This window comes from Schistocerca americana, chromosome 3 (assembly GCF_021461395.2).
Source record: "Schistocerca americana isolate TAMUIC-IGC-003095 chromosome 3, iqSchAmer2.1, whole genome shotgun sequence".
NCBI lineage: Eukaryota > Metazoa > Arthropoda > Insecta > Orthoptera > Acrididae > Schistocerca > Schistocerca americana.
In genome coordinates this window covers 211,307,110-211,330,721 of record NC_060121.1, presented here as the reverse complement: position 1 = coordinate 211,330,721, position 23,612 = coordinate 211,307,110, and the positions used below count along the sequence as shown (strand labels likewise).

At 42.7% G+C, this 23,612-nt stretch overlaps 1 protein-coding gene across 1 annotated transcript in view; it reads right to left on the bottom strand.

The window, feature by feature from the left end:
- The window catches only part of LOC124605979 (cell adhesion molecule 2-like), a 211,977-nt gene that overhangs the window by 51,004 nt on the left and 137,361 nt on the right, over positions 1 to 23,612 (bottom strand). The window contains exon 4 of the mRNA XM_047137943.1: positions 5,480 to 5,616. Coding sequence (XP_046993899.1) covers positions 5,480 to 5,616 — 137 coding nt within the window. The remainder of the gene's footprint in view (positions 1 to 5,479; positions 5,617 to 23,612) is intronic.

Sequence of the window (23,612 nt, the reverse complement as noted above, 5' to 3'; positions counted from 1 at the left end):
TCAAAGTCTGTTAATTCCGTCGTGCAGCTATAATCACGTCGGACACGTACCTAAATTACTTGTGATTTTTTTATTTTTTGTGGTTGGATGCTGTGTGAAGTTGGGTTTACACACTTTTATTTATAATCTTTTTTATGTTTAATTTTTCAACGTTTACCTTAGTGAAAATTAGCTCAGTACTTCCCTTATTACAATGCAGTAAGACGTGTAAAGGTAATTCTAGAGATACTGAAATTTTTCGCCTTATCAGCAGTTCCAACACGTAAGAAAAAATCCGTAAAGTGGAGATCGTATTCCAAAGTGTAAATTTCATTTTTTGAGATTGTCCTTTTCTGACTGCAATAATCACTCATCTTCAACGTGAAGATTTGAAATTTGTCTCTGATGATAAAATTTTGGGCGCCATTATGTTGATAGTCATTTACCTCCGGTGTTGTAGATCCGTCACAAAATAGTCCAGAAGACCGTATCCATGATCCGCCAAACGTTATTGTCATTCGAAGTACATTATTCATGACAGCAGTGCTGGTACTAAAATAGGATGAAACTGCTATCAATTTCGAAAGAATAAATTTTATTACAATTTTTCAGACTTGCAGCTCGACTGTCCGCACAAACATTTCGGAGACGTATTCTTATCTAACACTTACAATGTCAAAAATATATCCGATACGCAATAAGGAAACCCTACTGATGTCTCTACGAAAGAAACATCTTTTAGAATCTTATGCATGAAATGGGGAACCCTGTTCCGTTACGAGTCACTGGAATAAACTTCCCATCTAACGTCTTCTTTCCGCCGTGCCGTGACGTACGATTCTACGACACTACTGGCCATTAAAATTGCTACACCAGGAAGAAATGCAGATGATAAACGTGTATTCATTGGACAAATATATTATACTACAACTGACATGTGATTACATTTTAACGCAATTTGGGTGTATAGATCCTGAGAAATTAGTACCCAGAACAACCACCTCTGGCCGTAATAACGGCCTTCATACCCCTGGGCATTGAGTCAAACAGAACTTGGATGGCGTGTAGAGGTACAGCTACCCATGCAGCTTCAACACGATACCACAGTTCATCAAGAGTAGTGACTGGCATATTGCGACGAGCCAGTTGCACGGCCACCATTCACCAGACGTTTTCAGTTGGTGAGATATCTGGAGAAAGTGCTGGCTAGGGCAGCAGTCGAACATTTTCGGTATCCGGAAAGGCCCGTACAGGACATGCAACATGCGGTCGTGCATTATCCTGCTGAAATGTAGGGTTTCGCAGGGATCGAATGAAAGGTAGAGGCACGCGTCGTAACAGGTCTGAAACGTAACGTCCACTGTTCAAAGCGCCGTCAATGTGAACAAGAGGTGCCCGAGACGTGTAACCAATGGCACCCCGTGTAAGTAGGCTGTTTAGGTTTTTATATTGGTAACGCCACATAGCGCTCTGTATGAAAATCACTGGCTGTGCTGTGTGCAGTCTGTGGTTAGTTTGCATTGTTGTCATTTCTTTGTAGAAAGCATCGCAAATGCGACACGCTCAAACTTGAAAACATATAATTTCACTGTGGAGTTCTTAATTTATGATATTTACTAAATTGCCTAATGAAATGATGAGAAACATTTTTACATCTATTGTCTTTCTAGTTAAGAAATTTTTTACTGCCTTGGGAGACGCCATTTGCCTAGTGAATTACGTTTCACACATTGCTTTGTATATACTTGCTCATTTCGTTTAATATCTAGTTTCTAGCTGCACTGCAGCATTGGTTAAAATAAAATTTAATAGATGTACTAATATCACTATTTTCTGTCTACAGACCCAGTAAAGAATAATTTTATGATTTACTTTCGTCGAAAAGAGAGCACAGATAGGCATTTCCCTTCACAGGAATTGCAAAAATAATTTTTTAACGGTTTGGTAACTTGTCTGCTAGAGTAAGTTCTCGTGATGCATCACTCTAGTGTTAAGTTGTGACGCAGGTATTAGGCATGGCCATTTTTACTGTAATATTTTTTCTGCATGAGCTTTGTCATGTTTAGGTATAAGTTATTGCATTTTCTGCTACTGTTTGCCAGGCATTGTATTTAGCTAGTTTTACTACTGATTTATGTTCTTGTTGCTGCTCATTGCCTCATATTAGTTGTATTTGCTTTGCTAATTTCTATAATGCTGCTTGCTTTGCCAATTTGCATTTTTTGTCATTGCTGTTTATGTTAATTGTTTTGTACTGCTGCATTACCTCGTCCTTTAATATATGTATCTGAGCTCAGTAGATTTAAGTTAGCTTAGTAGGGGGTAGACTATATAAGAAACTGACTATGGAGAATAGGGAAAGAATGCATTGAGAAGTTATATGAAAAAGATTTGGGACAAAATGAGTATTGTACAATGAGAAATTTTTGAAAGAAATATGAATAGAATACAGAAACGAGGTATAGATAGGACTTTTTGGGAATAATGACGAATGAAGGGAGATCTCCAAGAAGTAAAGAAAGTTTTGTTTGGCTACAGGGCACAGAAGACATTTTTCGCACTTTTCCCTTTGCTTCCTTCCCTCTTATGAGAAAACTGAACGTTTCAGCAACCGCATGTGGGACATTTTATGTGCTTTCACGTGGTGTAGAAGTTTTTGTTAATGACTCTACATTTTTTGAGTTTTAGTAGGTCGGAGTGGGCGTTCTTGAGTTTTCGAAGATTCTTGTTAGAAAACATGCTCTCTCTGCACCACTGTACTCCCTAGTGATACTTGCTCAGACCACATCCCGCAACACAATTTATAGTTAATCAAAGTGATTTTTTTTTTTCGCTTACGCCTTTGTTCTACAATTTTCACAGGGTCGGCGTGGTTACAACGTATTTGACAAGGTTAACTTGAAGGGGTGGCTCGATGCCCTTCCTGCCGCCACCCTATCACCCCAAGATGGAATCAGTGTACTTCAGCTGTCTACATCTAGTGTGAGCCGTGGTAAAATTTGCTGTTTTGAAGAGCGCGGCGCAGCACGTAGTGTAAAGCAGTCGCCTTCCGTTTCTGGCGGTATCACCGCTGTGGCAATTGCAGCTTTGGTGTCTCCCTCTGGTGCGAAAGGGAAAAAGTTGCCTGTTCACGTGCATTTAAGGGCCGCTATGAGCTCGGCAGTCGGTGAGTCAGTCAGTCTGAGTCGGCGAGTCTAGTTAGTTGGTCAGCCGGGTCAGTATGGGGCAGTGATTGTGTGTCTGCCGTCCGGAGTGCTAGTATGTGTCAGGCCGCCAGTTTGCTCCAATTTGTTCAGGCAATGGTCATTGGCGGTTGGATCGATCGGTTGGTCGGTCGCACACTGCGACACAAGATGACTTGCCCGTCTTGAGCGTCGGCGCATGTGAGGTCGCCACGTCAGTCCAGTGGGCCGCGCCGTATAGCGAGGGGCAGTGGCTTCGCGGCCGACACGAGAGCATCAGGAGTCAACCAACGACATCGGTCTGACCGGGGCGAGCTGCGACACCGTGAGACGGGAGACCGGCTGCGCCAGGTCTTCGCCAGACATCGCAGAGTACTAGAAGTGATTCGTGATATGTTGTTTCTGTGGTGTCACCGCCAGACACCACACTTGCTAGGTAGTAGCCTTTAAATCGGCCGCGGTCCATTAGTATACGTCGGACCTGTGTGTCGCCACTATCAGTGATTGCAGACCGAGCGCCGCCACACGGCAGGCCTAGAAAGACTTCCTAGAACTCGCCCCAGTTGTACAACCGACTTTGCTAGCGATGGTTCACTGACAAAATACACTCTCATTTGCCGAGACGATAGTTAGCATAGCCTTCAGCTACGTCATTTGCTACGACCTAGCAAGGCGCCATTATCAGTTGCTATTGATAATGTAAAGAATGTACAGACAAGAGCTACGTTCAACATTAATGGATTAAAGTTAAGTATTCTACCAGTTACCTCCGTTTTTCTAAGTTCTCATTTCCTTGTCCTGTTCCAGACCTCACGCCAGCCTGCGTGAGCTTAAACGCGTGGCTTTCGGCTTCCTCTACCATTAGTGGGTAGGTTCTCATGCCAATCCACAAAAGTTTCATTTACTTGTTAAATTCCAATTTTTTTTTGTCAGTCTCTCGTCTCCAGCTTGCTCGTCTGTCTGTCGTCCGCATTTGTTAGGCAGTTAGTGTTTGTCTGTATGTCGGTCTGCCGTACGTTAATAGCTGCCTCTGTCATGTTTGTCGGATTCGGTGTTAACGAATTTATTGCTTAAGGTGTAAAGGCCGAATTCCTGAAATATGTTTTTATCTTGCCTATCATCTTGAGAGGCGGTATATGTGTAATGTAGAGCATGTTTGTACATTTTATGTAAGACTGCATTTCATGGGTTTTTATTTAAATGGTCATTTTAGTATATAAAGTTGCCACCCTTCCACGGTAAGAGTTTTATTTTAAAAACAAGTTGCACTTTCGGTGGCAACTAATTTTATTTTTGTGTGTGTGAGTGTTTTGTACCATTTCCACCCCTCACGCGGGTTGCATAGTTTATGTGTTTGAGTGAGTTGTCAAAATTTTTAGTTTAAAGTAATCTGGTGTGTTGCAGATTTGCACCAGTGTAGTCTTTCAGAGGTTGTTGTGAGCTGTAAACAGAACCTGGATTCATCCGAAAAAATGACGTTTTGCCATTCGTGCACCCTGTTCGTCGTTGAGTACACCATCGCAGGCGCTCCTGTCTGTGATGCAGCGTCAAGGGTAACCGCAGCCATGGTCTCCGAGCTGATATTCCACGCTGCTGAAAACGTCGTGGAAGTGTCGTGCAGATGGTTGTTGTCTTGCAAACGTCCCCATCTGTTGACTCAGGGATCGAGACGTGGCTGCGCGATCCGTTACAGTCATTCGGATAAGATGCCTGTCATCTCGACTGCTAGTGATACGAGGCCGTTGGGATACGGCATTCCGTATTACCCCCCTGAACCCACCGATTCCATAACCTGCTAACAGTCATAAGATCGCGACCAACGCGAGCAGCAATGTCGCGATACAATAAACTGCAATCACGATAGGCTACAATCCGACCTTTATCAAAGTTGGAAACGTGATGGTACACATTTCTCATCCTTACCCGAGGCATCAGAACAACGTTTCACCGGGCAACGCCGGTCAACTGCTGTTTGTGTATGAGAAATCGGTTGGAAACTTTCCTCATGCCATCACGTTGCAGGTGTCGCCATCGGCGCCAACCTTGTGTGAATGCTCTGAAAAGCTAATCATTTGCATATCACAGCATCTTCTTCCTGTCGGTTAAATTTCGCGTCTGTAGCACGCCATATTCGTGATGTGGCAATTTTAATGGCCAGTAGTGTAAATGACAGCTCTGATAATGCACTGCCCTTTCGTACCTTGCGTACGCGATGTGTATGAGCACGTCGCTGCCCTATGTGTTTTACCACCTCAGCGTGCTACAACCAGCTACCAGTACGAGGCAGTGCTCTACAGAAAGCTGCAGAAGAGACCCACCTGGCGGTCGTTGACGAACCAGCGGATCCTGGCCGGCGGAGAGGACCGCCCGGAGGTGCAGTTGAGGGCGAGCACGTCGCCCTGCCGGAACACACCGCCCACCTCTCCGGAGATCTCCGGGCCCTCGTGCGGCAGCGCTGCAACATGGGGCACAGTAAGCCGGGCAGCTGCCGACAGCCCAGTCTCTAGCGCAGATGGAACTTCGCATCGTCCCAACACGACACCGACCGGAACTAGGCCAGAGCACAAATGCGTTTTGTCACCCTCGTCACTGAGTCCTTACCACCCCAGTCTTATAATAATAGTTCAAATGGTTCAAATGGCTCTAAGCACTATGGGGCTTAACACCTGTTGTCATCAGTCCCCTAGACTTAGAACTAAATAAACCTAACTAACCTAAGGACATCACACACATCCATGCCCGAGGCAGGATTCTAACCTGCGACCGTTGCAGCAGCGCGGTTCAGGACTGAAGCGACTAGAACCACTTCGCCATAGAGGCCGGCAATAATAATAATAATAATAATAATAATAATAATAATAATAATAATAATAATAATAATAATATTAAAATATTTGTTATTAATATGGTCTAAGGCACTGCGGTCATGGACTGTGCGGTTGGTCCCGGCGGAGGTTGGAGTCCTCCCTCGGGCACGGGTGTGTGTGTTTGTCCTTAGGGTAATTTAGTTTAAGTAGTGTGTAAGCTTAGGGACTGAAGACCTTAGCTGTTAAGTCCCATAAGATTTCACACACATCTGAACATTTATTATTAATATTATTATAGCTATAGATGAAATAACCTCAGAATTCAGTGAAAAGTGTAAATTAGCAAATATAGTTCGGCAAACACTTACACACACAGTAGCTAAAGCTATGTGTATGGGAGAAGTATGTCAGACCTTCGAACTAAACACAGGTGTACTGCAAGGCAATGGACTATCCTCAATTGTTTTTATTTGTGTTCTAGAAACAAACACTGGGAATTTGAAGTAGTACAATTCTTGACATATGACTAGGAAGAGGAAGCAAATATATTGGAATAAATCGTCTCGCATTTGTAGATGACTTTGCTACACATTCTGAAAATGTGCTGTAATACAAGAAGTAGTCATTATGACTGGCTTAAGAATTTCTGCAGAAAACACAAATTTTTTAACGTATAGTGAAAAAAAGTACTGAGCAAACAGAGAAGGCTAAGGAATTTAAATATCTTGGAGAGGTACTCCAAGGAAACCGTTTGGAGGAAGCTGCTGTGGAGGAATGGATACATAACATTGGAAGTTCATTTGGTTTAACTAAAGATCTCTGGAGTAAATAATGAGTGTCTCTTAAGCAAGACTAAGGTATTACAATGCAACAATGAAGTTGGAATGTCTACATGTGAGCGAATGGTTAGCACTGAACTGCAATTTAGATAAATAAAAAATACTAAAAAGGCAAATCACCAGGAAAACATTAGGTCCAAGAAAACTATGAAAGTCTGAAAATTACGAAGCAACTATGCAATTTATCGATACATAGAAAACCCTTACAAAGTAATAATAAGAGGAGAGTACGACTTTTTGTACGTTTATATCAACTGTAAGGAAGTAGAATAAACAAAAAGATCTTCAAATATTTGTGGAATAAAACGTCAACGAGTATTTGCAACCACGACGTAAAATAGGACAAAGGAAAACAATACGGAGGCTGGAGAAGGAACTGATGGATAAATGTTCAGGAAAAAGGTGTTGAATACGAACTGATTCCAAGATAAGTGAGTGGTGAAATTTGATCTGAAGTGCTCGGAAAATACGAAGGAAAACATAGTGAACAGATGGAAGAATAACGGAAGAAAAGGAAAGAGCAACGAATAAGGAATTAGAGTTGGCACGTCGTCTTATTTGTCTCAACCGAGAAGAGGAAGAAGAATAGTAGGAACACAGTATGTACCTATCTTCGTAGCTTTTAGAAAGTTCTATGACTAAACCGATTGTGATGAGCTACTTATCATACTGCCTGAAACAGGAGTTCAAAAACTACTCGAGATTTAGGAGTACCCTTGACTGGCATAAGGTCTAGCATAAAATTTTAAATATAAAGGACAGTCAAATCAAAACGAGAAATATGGGAAAAAGTCAGTAAACTGTTTATTATTTCAAATGTAATCGCTATTACTGTTAATGCATTCATCAAATGTCAGAAAACATGCACGAGGGTGTACTTGATGCCAGATGGACTACGCGGCAGAAGATGCGCTGAGAGGCCCTTGTACATGATTTAGGAGCAAGGCAGGAAAGTAAAACAAGGTTATCTTCTTGCTGCCTGTTATCCTGACGTATCTCTACGATCTGTTGCAAAAAGGCATAATTTCCACAGATATGACCCCTTTGTGCTTATGGTAAAAAGCGTCCAAGACATGAAGTACGTAAGTTTCACTATCGTTACTTGGATATGGATGAAATAAGAGACATTATACTATGTACATGTGGACATTACATTTCCACTGCAAGCTAGAAACAGTCAAAAAGTAGTCACAAATGACAATATTTTAATTGGCTCTCCGTGATTAGAAAAAGCATTTCAATTGTTGCATGCACATTATCAGCATTAATAAACTAATTATACAACCGACTACAAAAATGGAGAAAAGTGGTAGGTATTATTACGAATTTGGTAATATCCTGCATAGGTGTGGTGATTAGATACATTTAATTTGTTGAAATGTACTGCTGAAAAAGGCAGATCTACTTTCATGACAAAGTTTTTCGAACTCCAGCTCACAAGGCACACATGACTAGATTCCGCACTCCTGTGGCGCGCATTATTATCCGTTGCTGACAATACATTGACCATTGTGTTGTGCGACAGATCAATCGTTTTACTTTTCTCAGTAACAACTATTTTATTCGCGAATCAGACGTTGTCAGTTTGGCAAACCGTAGTTGAGTAACCAGTATCTCACATTATCATTCCGCTTGAAGGGAGCGCTCGTCATTATTTTAATACTGCGCAGATCAAGAAATGGAATAAAATCCTTTGGTATGTTCCCATTCTAGTCGCTCAGTGTTAAAAATACGATGGGTTACGGGGATTCAACCAAAATTCCAACAGAATTGGCAGTATTTTTGTTAACCTTTTCTCATTCGAAGAAGCGTCACCATTTATGAGTAACGGCTACATTTCTCTTGTTGACAGGTTTAATTGCACTTCCTTTGTCAAAACACTGTGTAATTTGCACAAACTCATCTTGCAGCAGCTATTGCGACAGAATTCTAAAACAGAGTGCCTCATTAAACTAGTAATTGGCAATCAGAGAGCTCAATAGCTTACAAAAAACCTCGTAGTGTCGGTTTGCAGGAAGATAATAGAAGAAATTTCATGTTTATTTTCATACTAGGAGACTCTTGTTTCGCTAACTGACGACAACTCTTAAAAAATTAGTCACTGGAGTGAATAAAATAAAAAAGGAAGTATAACTACTGATATGTCGCCGTAGATAAGAACGTTCCGTTTGTTTACGAATTGGCAAAATACTCTCCTCCTTATGTGCTATCGTTCGCCAAACGTTCGTTTCGATGACTCGAGCAGTTTCGGAGATATGAGAGATGATGTGAGTATTTCATCCTTGTGGGCGTGAGGTCGGAAGTGAGCGCGCTATATAGAATCCATTTTCTCGAGATCGGAGGCAGATAAGCCTCCTCGCAAGTCGAAACAAAATTTCAACATTTTAGCTAAATTTCATGTGCTGTGATACGCACCAAACGCAAAATCATAGCGACCCGCATTTTTCATTGCAAGCTTTTCGATTTTTGCGTAGCATCTTACTAAAATGTACATACCACAATAAGTATAACCATTAGAGAGATGTTGGGCACTTCACCACGAGGCTGACATATAGCGCTACAAGCAAGGTAAAAATGAAATATTCTTGCTGAATAGTTTCTGTAAAATCATTTGACAAAGATTACAGTGTGCGCGCGCTTCGTTTCTGAGAGAGTGCGGCAGAACTTCACGCGCCTTGAAATAAGTGCAATGAAACTGCGGGTCGTCACTTTGAACAGTTACTATGAGCTACGTTGTTGGCCGGCCGGAGTGGCCGTGCGGTTCTAGGCGCTGCAGTCTGGAGCCGAGAGACCGCTACGGTCACAGATTCGATTCCTGCCTCGGGCATGAATGTGTGTGATGTCCTTAGGTTAGTTAGGTTTAATTAGTTCTAAGTTCTAGGCGACTGATGACCTCAGAAGTTAAGTCGCATAGTGCTCAGAGCCAGAGAGCTACGTTGTTGTTATACGATGTACACTGTGTATGTCCATAACACAATAAATATGCATTTCCGAGAATTGGCTGCCTAAGTCAATATAATCGCTTGTGGAAACAATATCACCTCTTTCAATATGACCCAAAAGGTTTGAGTTGCGTTAAGGAAACGTGCTCCTTTCACTTACGTTGCATGTTCTTTGTCGGCCATATCAATTAATTACGCAATGCGTTTGCTGTTCTTTTTCTTAATGTTTTAAGTCTACGTGATACAGTTCTGTGAGCCACACACTTGTAGAAACTGCGTCAGCGGAGTGCAGTTTCTCCACACCATCAGTTTATAGATTAGTAACTCTTTTCAACCACACTTATGACGAAACGTTGTTGTACAATGTTTGTAGTCAGTGTTCGAATCTAAATCCTCACAGTTACTTCATAACAGCCGATAGCTGCGTTTGGCAGAGTTCTGCCACATTCTAAATGTTGTTGCTCCATTCAGATTGCGCTTCCAAAGGCCCGTATTTGATAACTTTGGCGTAACTTTCAGGGGAAGCCGTGTTCAGAGCTTTCATGAACACATGTTGGCACTGAGTAACAGAATTATTGGATGTCGTCCTGAGGAACAGTGCCCAATTATGTCCAACTGATGCGTTAGGTTGTCAAAATACCGAGCTGATTGGAGGATCCTGCCCATAATGCTCCAAACGTTCTCCATTGGGGAGGGATCCGGCGACCTTTTTGGTCAAGGCAGGATTTGGCAACCACGGAGACAAGCAGGAGAAACTCTCGCCCTGTGCGGGCGGGCATTATCTTGCTGAAATGTAAGCCTAAGATGGCTTGCCATGATGACCAATTAAACAGGGTGTAGAATTTCGACGACCGCACCGCTGTGGCGTAAGATTGCCACGGATGTCAACCAAACGGGCCCTGTTATGAAAAGAAATGACATCCTAGACCATCATTGCTGGCAGTCGGGCCGTATGGCGGGTGACAGTCAATTTGATATCCCACCGCCGTCCGGGGCGTCTCCAGATATGTCTTTGGTCGGGAATCTCGTTGATTGGAGTAAAATTACTTCATTGATGAGTCCCGTTTCGAACTGAGTCCCGATGATCAATCTTTGTTAAGTCCGGCCATTTATTTCCATCATTCCTTGAACTAGTTTTTAAATTAATCTTTTAGTGATTTGGTTACTCATTCTGTAAGTACGCTGTATATCATATAATAATATTTATAGCTCGAATAATATTTTCTCGTGTAAGGTTTCGTGGTTTTCTGAGAATTTTTCGTTGTTGATTTACTTTTCTGGAAATTTAGTAACGCTTTCAACTGATTTGTTTTTAATGCATTTAGAGTTTCCTGTAAAACGGTTACTTTCCCATGTAACAACTGTCTAGAGGGTATTACTACTATTTAACAGTGGTCTTTCCACTTTAGCTCAGTGGCTCTGTAAGTTAGGCTTCCAATCAATAGAACTGAGTTTGTACTCCTAGTGATTGCCAGGGCCGCGCGGAATTAGCTGAGCGGCCTAAGGCGCTGCAGTCATGGACTGTGCGGCTGGTCCCGGCGGAGGTTCGAGTCCTCCCTCGGGCATGGGTGTGCGTGATTGTCCTTAGGATAATTTAGGTTAAGTAGTGTGTAACCTTAGGGACTGACGACCTTAGCAGTTAAGTCCCATAAGATTTCACACACATTTGAACATTTTTTGATTCCCAGGAGTCTTTCTTTCACCTCTGCCAATTACCTGTTAATGCGAAAGTTGGCGGTTTGCCCCGTTAATAACAGTCCACGTTAAACTGTAATTCAGTTGCAACGTCGCAAGAATGTAACGCCATACCGCCCCCAACGTTGTGGCCGAGCGGTTCTAGGCGCTTCAGTCCGGAACCGCGCTGCTCCTACGGTCGCAGGTTCGAATCCTGCCTCGGGCGTGGGTGTGTACGATGTCCTTAGGTTAGTCAGGTTTAAGTAGTTGCAAGTCTATGTGTCTGATGACCTCAGATGTTAGGTCACATAGTACTGAAGACCATAGATGTTAAGTCCCATAGTGCTCAGAGCCATTTTGTTAAGTCACATTGTGCTTAGAGTCATCCGAAACATTTTTGAACCGCCCCCAATACGACAATGTCAGAATACTGCAGTGTTCAAATCAACCTTCTGATTAGAGACAACTTTACTTTCGTTTTTTAAATGTAGTGACTCTCAATGCTGTGGCCTCTTAGTCCAGTCACGATGACAAATGCACATCTTTAAATTACGTGAAGGAATAAACCAGTAAACTCGTCCCATACAGTATGACTAAGAAGACCTTCTCTCATTACTTCTGTGTATTTATCATGTAATGTGTTTTCACGTCTTCCATTATATTACGAGTGGAAATAACAGCTCATATGGGCTAAGTCGTCCCTAGGATTGCAAGTTCAACAAGGTACGTAAGAGAGAGGAGTTGTGAGGAGTGCGGGAAGTAAGGCAAAAATGGTGTAGCACCGCCTAATGGAAAGGAGAGAAGGATATTACTGCCAGCGTCGGAAGATGATGCACCAGAAACTATGCCGAATTTTGTGTCAAATTGAGGCTAAAATCGGAAAACAAGTTATTGAGATGCCAGAAGATAACTACTGGCTATTGTTTACAAGGAGCTTGTGTTCTTACGAACCAAACATTCTGGACTAAGATACAACACACATACATACGATCTTTAGTTGTGGTATTATCTTTGGAATTGTAAAACGGGTGTTTTGACTTTTTGTTCTGTAAAACTGTTCTTTAACATAATAAATAACATTTTATGGTTTGTCAGTACCATGTATGACAACAATTAGAATTATTTAGAATACACATTATTACAAATTCACAATTTTTTGGTAATTGTTGTGAACAGTTGCACTGAACATTAATTATTAGTTGTACAACAGCGATGTTTTCTTTGGCGGTTACATTTTGTTATTAGGAAATTGTACATTAATATATACCAAATGTTACATTGTTACAGTTGAATCACAGTTAGGAATGCAAACACATAAGGGATATTACATTATATTGGGGTGTGAATTTGTTCACTATTGGGACACTTTGTGGTTAGTAGCAGGTTTACTTTGCGTAAAGTTTAAGAGTGGAGATGTGCTCAGTTGCAATTGGTCACTTAGGACCAGCTGGGGATTTAGGGCCAAGTGTTTGTTAATTTCAAGTGCTTCTAGTAGGCTGAGTTTTCTGCCTTGTTGGCTATATGTAGCACTTCTGTATGTGTTTGATATTTGTGTCCTCCTTTGAGCAAGTGTTCAGCAAAGGTGGGATCTGATTTATTTGATCTCCAGCTGCGTTCATGTTCAGTCAGCCTTGTTGATATGGCCTGGCTCGTTTGACCAATGTACAATTTACTGCTGTCAGTGCAGGTTATTTTGTAGACCCCACTGTTGCTTAATTTATCTGTTTTGTCCTTGCTGTTGAATAGGAGTTTAGCTGTAGTACCTCTTACACAAAATGATGTCTTATAGTTTTGGGCTTTCAGTGTTGGCTAGTTTGTCTGATGGCTTACCCAGATATGGTATAGTTCACCAGTTGTTTGTGGTGTGGTTGTTATTGCAGAGGGTCCATAAATGTAGGGCAAGATTTTCCTTCTTTGTTTCTTGTGCAGAGTTTTGTCAATTAACTCAGGGTTATAGCCATTGTTATAAGCAATATATTTATTGGTGTCTACTTCTGTTTGGAAATTCTGTTTTGACATTGGTATGGATGTGATGCGATGTACCATGGAGTGGAAGGCTGCATGTTGTGTGTTATTGGGTGTTATGAACATGAGGGTATTGCTGTGTCTGTTGTTGTGGGTTTTCTGTAAATTTTGAAAGTATGTGTATTTGTGGTGATATCTATGTTGAGGTCTAAAAAGTTAATGGCTTTTTCACCTAGCTCCATGGTGAATTGTATGTTTTTGTGTTGTGAATTTAGATGTTCTAGGAATGTGTTCAGTTGTCTGTTGGTACCTGTCCACATACACAATACATCATCTACATATCTGTACCAGTATTCAATATCATTACTGAGGTGTTCATTTTCTAGGAACTGTTTTTCGAAATTGTCCATGAATGTGGTTTCTCCTGATAACGACCTCCTGAGTAGTCCTCGCCCAGAGATCCGAATGGGGGACTATTTTACCTCCGGAATATTTTACCCAAGAGGACGTCATCATCATTTAACCATACCGTAAAGCTGCATGCCCTCTGGAAAATTACGGTTGTAGTTTCAGCTGCGTAATTAGGAGCACAAATAATATTTTTCTGATAGAGATTGCAAAAGTATCTTGGAACGTTGGAACTCTGTGTGTAGGAATGTTGATTATCAGTATTACAGTACCACAGGCAGTAAGAAACATACACAAGGACCCGAGAAAACTTACCAAAGGTTACGCAGCAGAAACGATGTGGAGCAGTTTAAGTCCGGCGTTTGTCAGTAATTAGTGAGCCGTGGCGGCTCATATCGATAGTGCCACGGTCAGGCCGGTAAGCAGCGCCCTCTGGGGCCTACGCGAGGAGTAACGAGGCGAGGTCCTGCGTGGGGTGTGCTCCGGGACGTGGTGGAAGACGGTTGTTGGGTTGACGCAGCGAGTGTGGGACCGGACCTATCGCATGGAGATATACAAGTTGGCTCTTAACGGAAGGCGCCGTAGCAAGCAGCGGGAAGCTGGCGTCCTGTAATTTGTGTGAAGGAGTAACGATTGTGCATTGGATGTCCCAGTGGTTCCCGAGAGTTGCGGTGGCTGCTTTCGGAGAAGAGAATTGGTAACAGCTTGTGTCTACGCTCTTTTCCGTACGATGTTACTGCCTGCCGTTATAAACGGGTGAAAATCAGGCGCTTGTATTGACTATATGTGAACTGGTGATGTAAAATTACATTTGTGTTTGAGTCTCAGTTGTACTGTGACAATTTAGAGGCGAAAACTGTGGTGGTTGCATTAGGTCTCGTTCTTTGCTGTGCAACTAAGGGAGTCAGTTATTTGGGGTAACTGAGGGAGCACCATTATGTTGGTCTAAGTGATACGTTCTCCACGTTTTGTCTATGGCTTTGCGAATCGAAATCGTGGGGGAGTACACGTGTGGGTAAATTGCTATTGTATTGATGGTTATGTTGTAAACACTGTTCTCTGGTGTGTTAAATCACGTGCTGATTTGTAGCCAATCTAAGCAGAAGTTACCATTCCGACTTGCTTATGTGCTACTGTCCTTATGATTGGCTTTGTTTGTCTTTTGATTGTGAGTGTGCTCACGTTAAAAAAATTAAAAAAATTATGGCTACTATTCATAAGGGTTGTCTAGTAAGGAAATTGCTTAAGCTTTTATCATATGCTGGTCTGTTTGCCTATCACATTGGCTTTCTATGCAGTAACTGAAGGAATGTGTATGGTGGTTCAAGATTGTAGGCTGACTAGTATTTGAACTGGTGTTGAGGTTAAGGGCGAGATCAGCATCCCGCAAAACCCGCACGCTGCGTGTGGTTAAATGTTCCGCTATTGGGTGGACGGCTCTCTGTCCTTGGATTTTTTAAGGATACGTGATGAGTGCATCGCTGTAGTTTTTCGCGTGCTAAATTGTGGGGTGTCGGTGCCGTCCTAGGGCTGGACTTGTGATGTATGTTATGTTGAAATGGAATTAACTGTACCAAACTTAAGAGAGCTTTTAGTTTGTTTTAGGTCTGTACATGGAATGATGTTCATATTTTGTCGATTTCGGCAATAACTTCCTGTGTGGGGAGATCCTCTGAGGGACGTATTGTACTGTTGCAGTGCAGTCCATCTGAAACGTGCTGCTTAAAACTTGGGATTGCAGCTCTCTGATGTTATATATTACCGTTTAATCTTAAATGTCTTGGATGTAATATGGTTGTTGAGTATTATGTAATTAATTTTGATCACTGGTTCCTTAAAGGAAGTATTTAGTTTTAAAATATGTGCTCGGTCAGAGCCTATTTAAATATGATTTTAACTCATCATTCAAATTTTCTAGTCTTGCTTTCTTAAAAGGCTTTCAGTTAAATGATTGTTATTTGCCTGTTTAAATGTTTGAGTGACTTAAAGGAAAAGAATATTATTCTGTAATTTGTACTGATTGTTCCTTTTGGGTAATACCTGACTTATGTGGTCAATAAATGAGTGTCTAGTCAATGGTGATGCACTGTTCTATAGCTAGCCTACCCCTTCCACTGCACAGCCTATTGAGCTGCTTTGGGTCGAAATTGTGTTCAGAACACCCCTCTGACCTGACACCTCAATTATCAAGAGAAGTATTACAGAGTCCATTGGCTGGTAGCGGAGAAGGAGTCCAAGTCTTCTCCAAAGTACAGCCACGTTCTGGGATGTGAAGACAGACTGCTAGGGCAGCGTAGCGATGGCTCTGTGGTGAGTTCGTGATTGATAGAGCGCGACTGCATTCGGCGGCTGTTCAAGAAGCAGAGTGAATTGGGCTCTCAGGGTCCGAGCGCCAAAATACAGCTGGTCCTACTTCCTGTCACGTGGCCGATGTAAGAAAATGGTCTGTGGGGCCAGTGACCTTTGACGGTGCTTAGGTTGCCTTTTGGGAGCCATGTGGAGCGTGGCAGCCACCAAGAGCCATCTGCTAGAGAGCTGGCTGCCCACTCAACTTGGATGTACCGTGTGTTGCTGGCAGAGTGGGGGTAGGCCCATGATACAGCAGGAATTTTGAGACAGTGTCTTTAAATATCAACGCTGTTCTAAATCCACTTTCAATAGCCGAACCAACAGAATTTCTATGAAATTCTTATAACAATACGGGTGTGGTGCAGGATATACTCATCTAAGAATCCTGGTTCTAACTAAATTTTAAGCTGGCAGTAGAAAATCAGTATGCACTTGCAATTTTTTCGAAAGATAGCAAACCAAAAGTGAATATTTTACTAAAATAGAACAAGTAATTCTACAATGTTTTCGATGTGTATTTAGTACATGTTTATGCATGAAGAAAATAATGCTGAGATATCTGGGGTAAAGACGTTTGGAAGTGAAATAAACGAAATATGAAAAGAAAATTGAGAAAAAATTATAATGAAGAAGTGAAACTGCAGAATAAATCCGAAAGATTAGGACAGGGCTGAACAACTGGCCGGTTTTGAGCGCAAGTACTCGCGTCTGCTCAGGCACGTGCTCGCGAGCAGGTGGAAGGTCGCGGAGTAGGGAGGGTGGGGAGGGAGGGGAAATGCGCGCGCACGTTTGAATAGGGCCGCAGCGTGCCTATTGAATTCGCGCCGACTGTGTAACGTTTAAAGTACTACGATCAGCTCTAACAGTCACTTCGCTGGTTAAGAATGATGTCAAGTCGCCGTTGTGTAACCCCAACCATGCTTTCGCAGTTCAACCCCCATTGGGAGGAATTGCATCTGTTTACAGAAAAAGATGGTGTTGCAAAATGTTTAGTATATCACAAAACGCTGAATTCTTTTAGGAAATTTAATTTGCAGCGACTTTATATGTCGTACCACGCGAAAGACTACGGAAGTGGAAAATATGATGGACCAGATCGAGCACAAGAAGTTATTAAACTTAAAAGGAAGCAATCCGAAGAAGATCTGAATGACGAAGAAAAATCAACTGAGGCAGCTCTCAGAGTGAGTTACAAAATTGCCTTGCTTTTAGCAAAATCCCTGCGCCCCTTCACTGATGGCGATTTAATAAAAGAATGTTTGGCAGCTGCAGCGGAACATTTGTGTCCATCTCAAGTTTCGGATTGTGCCATTATCTAACATGACCATTATGCGTCGCATACAGGACATGGCAGACGACGTCCGGAGCCAGCTTGCAAATATCTGTAAAGATTTTATGGCGTATTCTCTAGCTCTGGACGAAAGTGTTGATATCACTGGAACAGCGCAGCTTGCCACATTTATTAGAGGTGTTAATAGAGATCTTCAGGTGAGGGAGGAGCTCCTCGATGTAGTATCCATGAAGAACACTGCAACCGGAGGTGATATTTTAAGTAGTGTTGAAGAAAGTGTTGAAAATATAGGATTGTCGTGGAATTCTTTAGTTTCAGTGTCTACAGACGGTGCACCAGCGATGACAGGGAAAAAAATCAGGTTTCGTTGCCCTGTTGAAGGAGAAAATGCAAAAACTGACCGTGCCAAATGAAATAAGGGGCGTTCACTGTGTGATCCACCAGGAAAACTTATGTGCAAAGAGTATCGCTCTAAAAAATTTGATGAGTGTTGTTGTTCGTACAACCAATTATATAAGGAAGCATGGGCTACAACACAGACAATTTAAAAGCTTTCTTGAGGATGTAGAAAGCCAGTATGGTAGCCTGCGTTATTACAGCGAGGTCCGCTGGCTGAGTCGTGGCGAATTATTAAATCGATTTTTTTGCCTATTAGATGAGATAAATATGTTCATGGAAATAAATAACATGTGTGTTCCTGAATTGAAAGACCCTTCATGGAAATGTGATCTCGTGATCTTAGCAGATTTAACTAGCCATCTGAATGATTTGAACATTTCACTACAAGGTAAAGATCTGCTAATTACTCATTTCATAGATCGAATAAGAGCTTTTAAAATGAAATTGAAACTTTGGGCGAGTCAGCTGGAAACAGGAAATCTAGCTCATTTTCCTAAATCATCATCCATGCAAGATGTTCACAAAGACTGTGAACGTTATTTACATAGTTTAGTTGCCCTTAAGGAAGAATTTGATCAACGCTTTCAGGATCTGACAGCACTAGACAGTGATTTAGATCTGTTCTCCTCTCCATATTCAGCGAATATTGAAGAGATTCGTCCTGAGGTGCAACTAGAAATTATTGACCTGCAGTGTGACAGAATACAGAGACAAATTTCAGAACAAGAAAAACATTTTGGAATTCTACAGACACTTCCCTCAGGATAGATTTCCTCGTTTGCACAAGCTGGCGGCTACAATAATATCAATGTTCGGTTCCACGTATTTTGTGAACAACTGTTCTCTGCAATGAAATGTAACAAGACGCGTCTGAGAAACGCATTGTTTGATCGAAATTTAAACTGCACGCTGCGCCTACAATGCACAAGAACAATTACTCCGAACATAGACGCAATTGTATAGGGCAAAAAGTACAAGATAACCGAGAATCCCACACTTCAGTGACATATTTTATAGTGTACCAGTTCACAAATTAATACGAATGTAGAGGCATGCACTAAGCTAATAAAATTATGTGGCAGTGTACATTCTCCTTTATTTGTTTCATTTGTCGCAGTAATAATTCGTGAGTGATATCCCTGCAGGTGGCCGCGGATTTACATTGACTGGCGGCAGCTGTTGTGTGCCCCACGTGACTCTCCCCACTCTCCGCTCTGGTCCGGTAGTGGGGGTAGCGTGCTCGCGCTGCTCCGTGCTCACAGCTTGCTTCGCGAGCACGTATGTTGTGAAGCCCTGGATTAGGAGCTGTACTTTAACATCTCACAAGAGTTGTATGATTTTATTAGGAAATCATATCTGAAAGTTGCTTCGTTGAGATGCGTAACAACTGCCACATTTACATTTAAGACAATTCTCGCAGCAAATAGATCAGATACAATTTATCTACCAGTGTCGTGTCTCTGCCAGCCACAGTAGATGGCGGTAGCATCAGAGGGTGCTACATAACAGGCAGTCTCCACGTGGCGACCCCAAGTTAATAGTGTGGTCAGCCGCCTCCTAGATGGCTCCCGTACCGGGAACTATTTTATGCTTCTTCACGTGACATTCAAATAGGTCATTCATCCGCCAGTTGTTACGTCTATTACCACACAGAGTGCGGAAATCGTGAACTATTTTGATGCCTCCGCCAAATAATTCCCAGGATGACATTCATATACCGAGAGCACCACTGAAGTGACCGCACGCCGACTCTCTGTCAGTTATCGCCCAGTGCCACTCCAGTTCCAGCCGTTATCCGTCACTTCCAACCTTCAGTTATACAGTTGCCTACAAGCGATCTACTGTGCTGCCCAGTTCTAGTCATCGGACAGTTTGTTCACATGTGTGTGAAATCTTATGGGACTTAACTGCTAAGGTCGTCAGTCCGTACGCTTACACACTACTAAACCAAAATTATCCTAAGGACAAACACACACACCCATGCCCGAGGGAGGACTCGAACCTCCGCCGGGACATCGGACAGTTTACACCGAATGTTGAACATAGGTAAACGTGATAGACAAAGTATTTATCTAATGAGAGACTGAACTTAAACTCTTGAAACAGCAGTCCAAACTGAACATCAGTTAGGATAGCAAGTAATCACCTACTTTGTTAGCTTATGTGCAGAACTTCACATTAGTGCCACACATTATCTGGAAGCCAAACGTGAGTATATTTTAATGAAACTTATTTCGATAAATGATTATTGTTGTTTCTCATGTGTTGCCTAGTGATTTTGTTTTAGAGTTATATGGCCCTGCGAAGAGTGTAGCTAGCGTGCAAATACACAATTTAGCTACGGATATCTGTGGGAAAGGCTCGCTTCCTGCTGCCTTTATGTTGGGCATCAATCTTTGGTGAACGCAACAGCCAGAAATGTGTATTGCTGTAGAAATAACACACACACACAAACACACAAACACACACACACACACACACACACACACACACACACACACACACAGAGAGAGAGAGAGAGAGAGAGAGAGAGAGAGAGAGAGAGAGAGAGAGAGAGAGAGACAGACTCAAAGTGGCTCTGTTACTTTATTTTTTACTGGGGAAATGAATGGGTCTTTTATTTAATTTTTTCATTGGGGAAATGGGCAGGTTCGTCCCATAAATAAAAAAGTTCCAGTCCCTCAGTTTTCTCCAAGGTTTTCTGAAGATTTCCCCTGTCTCTAATGACCTCGTTGCTAACGGAACATTTAACACTAATCTTCCTTCCTTCTGAAGATTTTCCTTGGTAATCTGGCTGGTTAGCGTTGATCGAGTACCTACGTGAAAAAAGAGAAACACGTAAGAAACACAACATAATTTCATTACAGTAGAACCCCTCTAATCCGTCACCTTCGGGACCGGAACGATGGTCGGAACGAAAAAAAGGTCAGATAACCCGAAAAATCTAATATTTATTGCAAAAAATATAAAAACACATTTAGTACAAAAAATTAACCGATATGACAACTAAAATACGTCTACAGTAATATAAAAATATGTTTTTTACACAGTGTTAAACAATATACACTCCTGGAAATTGAAATAAGAACACCGTGAATTCATTGTCCCAGGAAGGGGAAACTTTATTGACACATTCCTGGGGTCAGATACATCACATGATCAAACTGACAGAACCACAGGCACATAGACACAGCCAACAGAGCATGCACAATGTCGGCACTAGTACAGTGTATATCCACCTTTCGCAGCAATGCAGGCTGCTATTCTCCCATGGAGACGATCGTAGAGATGCTGGATGTAGTCCTGTGGAACGGCTTGCCATGCCATTTCCACCTGGCGCCTCAGTTGGACCAGCGTTCGTGCTGGACGTGCAGACCGCGTGAGACGACGCTTCATCCAGTCCCAAACATGCTCAATGGGGGGACAGATCCGGAGATCTTGCTGGCCAGGGTAGTTGACTTACACCTTCTAGAGCACGTTGGGTGGCACGGGATACATGCGGACGTGCATTGTCCTGTTGGAACAGCAAGTTCCCTTGCCGGTCTAGGAATGGTAGACCGATGGGTTCGATGACGGTTTGGATGTACCGTGCACTATTCAGTGTCCCCTCGACGATCACCAGTGGTGTACGGCCAGTGTAGGAGATCGCTCCCCACACCATGATGCCGGGTGTTGGCCCTGTGTGCCACGGTCGTATGCAGTCCTGATTGTGGCACTCACCTGCACGGCGCCAAACACGCATACGACCATCATTGGCACCAAGGCAGAAGCGACCCTCATCGCTGAAGACGACACGTCTCCATTCGTCCCTCCATTCACGCCTGTCGCGACACCACCAGAGGCGGGCTGCACGATGTTGGGGCGTGAGCGGAAGACAGCCTAACGGTGTGCGGGACCGTAGCCCAGCTTCATGGAGACGGTTGCGAATGGTCCTTGCCGATACCCCAGGAGCAACAGTGTCCCTAATTTGCTGGGAAGTGGCGGTGCGGTCCCCTACGGCACTGCATAGGATCCTACGGTCTCGGCGTGCATCCGTGCGTCGCTGCGGTCCGGTCCCAGGTCGACGCGCACGTGCACCTTCCACCGACCACTGGCGACAACATCGATGTACTGTGGAGACCTCACGCCCCACGTGTTGAGCAATTCGGCGGTACGTCCACCCAGCCTCCCGCATGCCCACTATACGCCCTCGCTCAAAGTCCGTCAACTGCACATACGGTTCACGTCCACGCTGTCGCGGCATGCTACCAGTGTTAAAGACTGCGATGGAGCTCCGTATGCCACGGCAAACTGGCTGACACTGACGGCGGCGGTGCACAAATGCTTCGCAGCTAGCGCCATTCGACGGCCAACACCGCGGTTCCTGGTGTGTCCGCTGTGCCGTGCGTGTGATCATCGCTTGTACCGCCCTCTCGCAGTGTCCGGAGCAAGTATGGTGGGTCTGACACACCGGTGTCAATGTGTTCTTTTTTCCATTTCCAGGAGTGTATTAACTAAAAAACATCTACACACACTATAGTATGTACTGGTTTTAAAAGGAAAAACGACAAACAAATTACAGTCTGTACTTTGTAAACGTTATATACTGTAAACTAAAAAATATATATAGCACTGTATATAAAAAGAATTTTTTTACAAAGAAATAAATATTGTATGTATAAACTAAGAAATTATTTTACTGTAGGCATTGATTTTACAGTAAAAACGAAAACAAATTACTTGAAAAAAAAAGTCAGTAATTCATTTTTGTTTAGCAGTATTATTCTAGATTTAGCAGCTGTGTCCCTCCATTTTTTTATCCGCAAAACGTCCATTGGATTTAAAGTTGGATTCTGCTCGATGTATTGAAGGACGATGTCAAAAGCGTTTTTTGCATCGTTGTGTGAAATCCGGGTAGGGGGTTCGTCTTCGCCGTCCGAGTCCTCATTCACAGTCTCCTGACTAATAGCGGCAACAATATGGTCGTCATTGAGCTCTTCAAAAGTGTCACAGTCTTTGTCACATTCGTTGATCCACTCTCCAGTTTCATTGGCAGGGACGTTCGGCTCCAGAGTTTGTAGATCTTTAACGATTTGCAGTGCGTCGTTGTTTTGCTCATCTTCGGTATGCTCATTTTCAGTCATAGCTTGTGGCCAAAGCTTACGCCACGATTTCCGGAGTGTGTCAGGTTTCAGTTCATCCCATGCTGCAGCGATTGTGTAGATAGCATCTTTGATGTTCAGGGATTTTATTGCCTCGAATAAGTTATGGCCTCCTTCAGATTTTTCCAAGATTGAGCTGTTATACTTTCTGCGATATCGTCTTTTTAAACATTCGATAACGCCCTGATACATTGGTTGGCTGAGTGAGGTCACATTAGGAGGCAGGAAGACAGCTTATATGTCCCCTTTCACTAAATCTTCGACAGACGGATAAGATGGTGCGTTATCCAACAGCAGTAGAGCACGAACAGGCAGATTTTTTTTTTTTTTTTGCTTCAGGTCTTTTTCGACCGATAGCACAAACTCGTCGAAAAACCAGGATTTAAAAAGTTTGCAGTCCATCCAAGCAGATTTTTGATTGCGGTAATAAATCGGCAAGGAAGATAAGTTTATATTTTTGAATGCCCTTGGCTTTTTAGATTTGCCAATGACGAACAAGGGGAGCTTGTGGGTACCATCTGCGTTGCTACAACGAATGACTGTTATTCTATCTTTTATAAGTTTCGTTCCTACCACTGACTCATTTGAAGCTGCGAGCGTTTTTGTTGGCAAAATTTTAAAGTTCAGCCCTGTCTC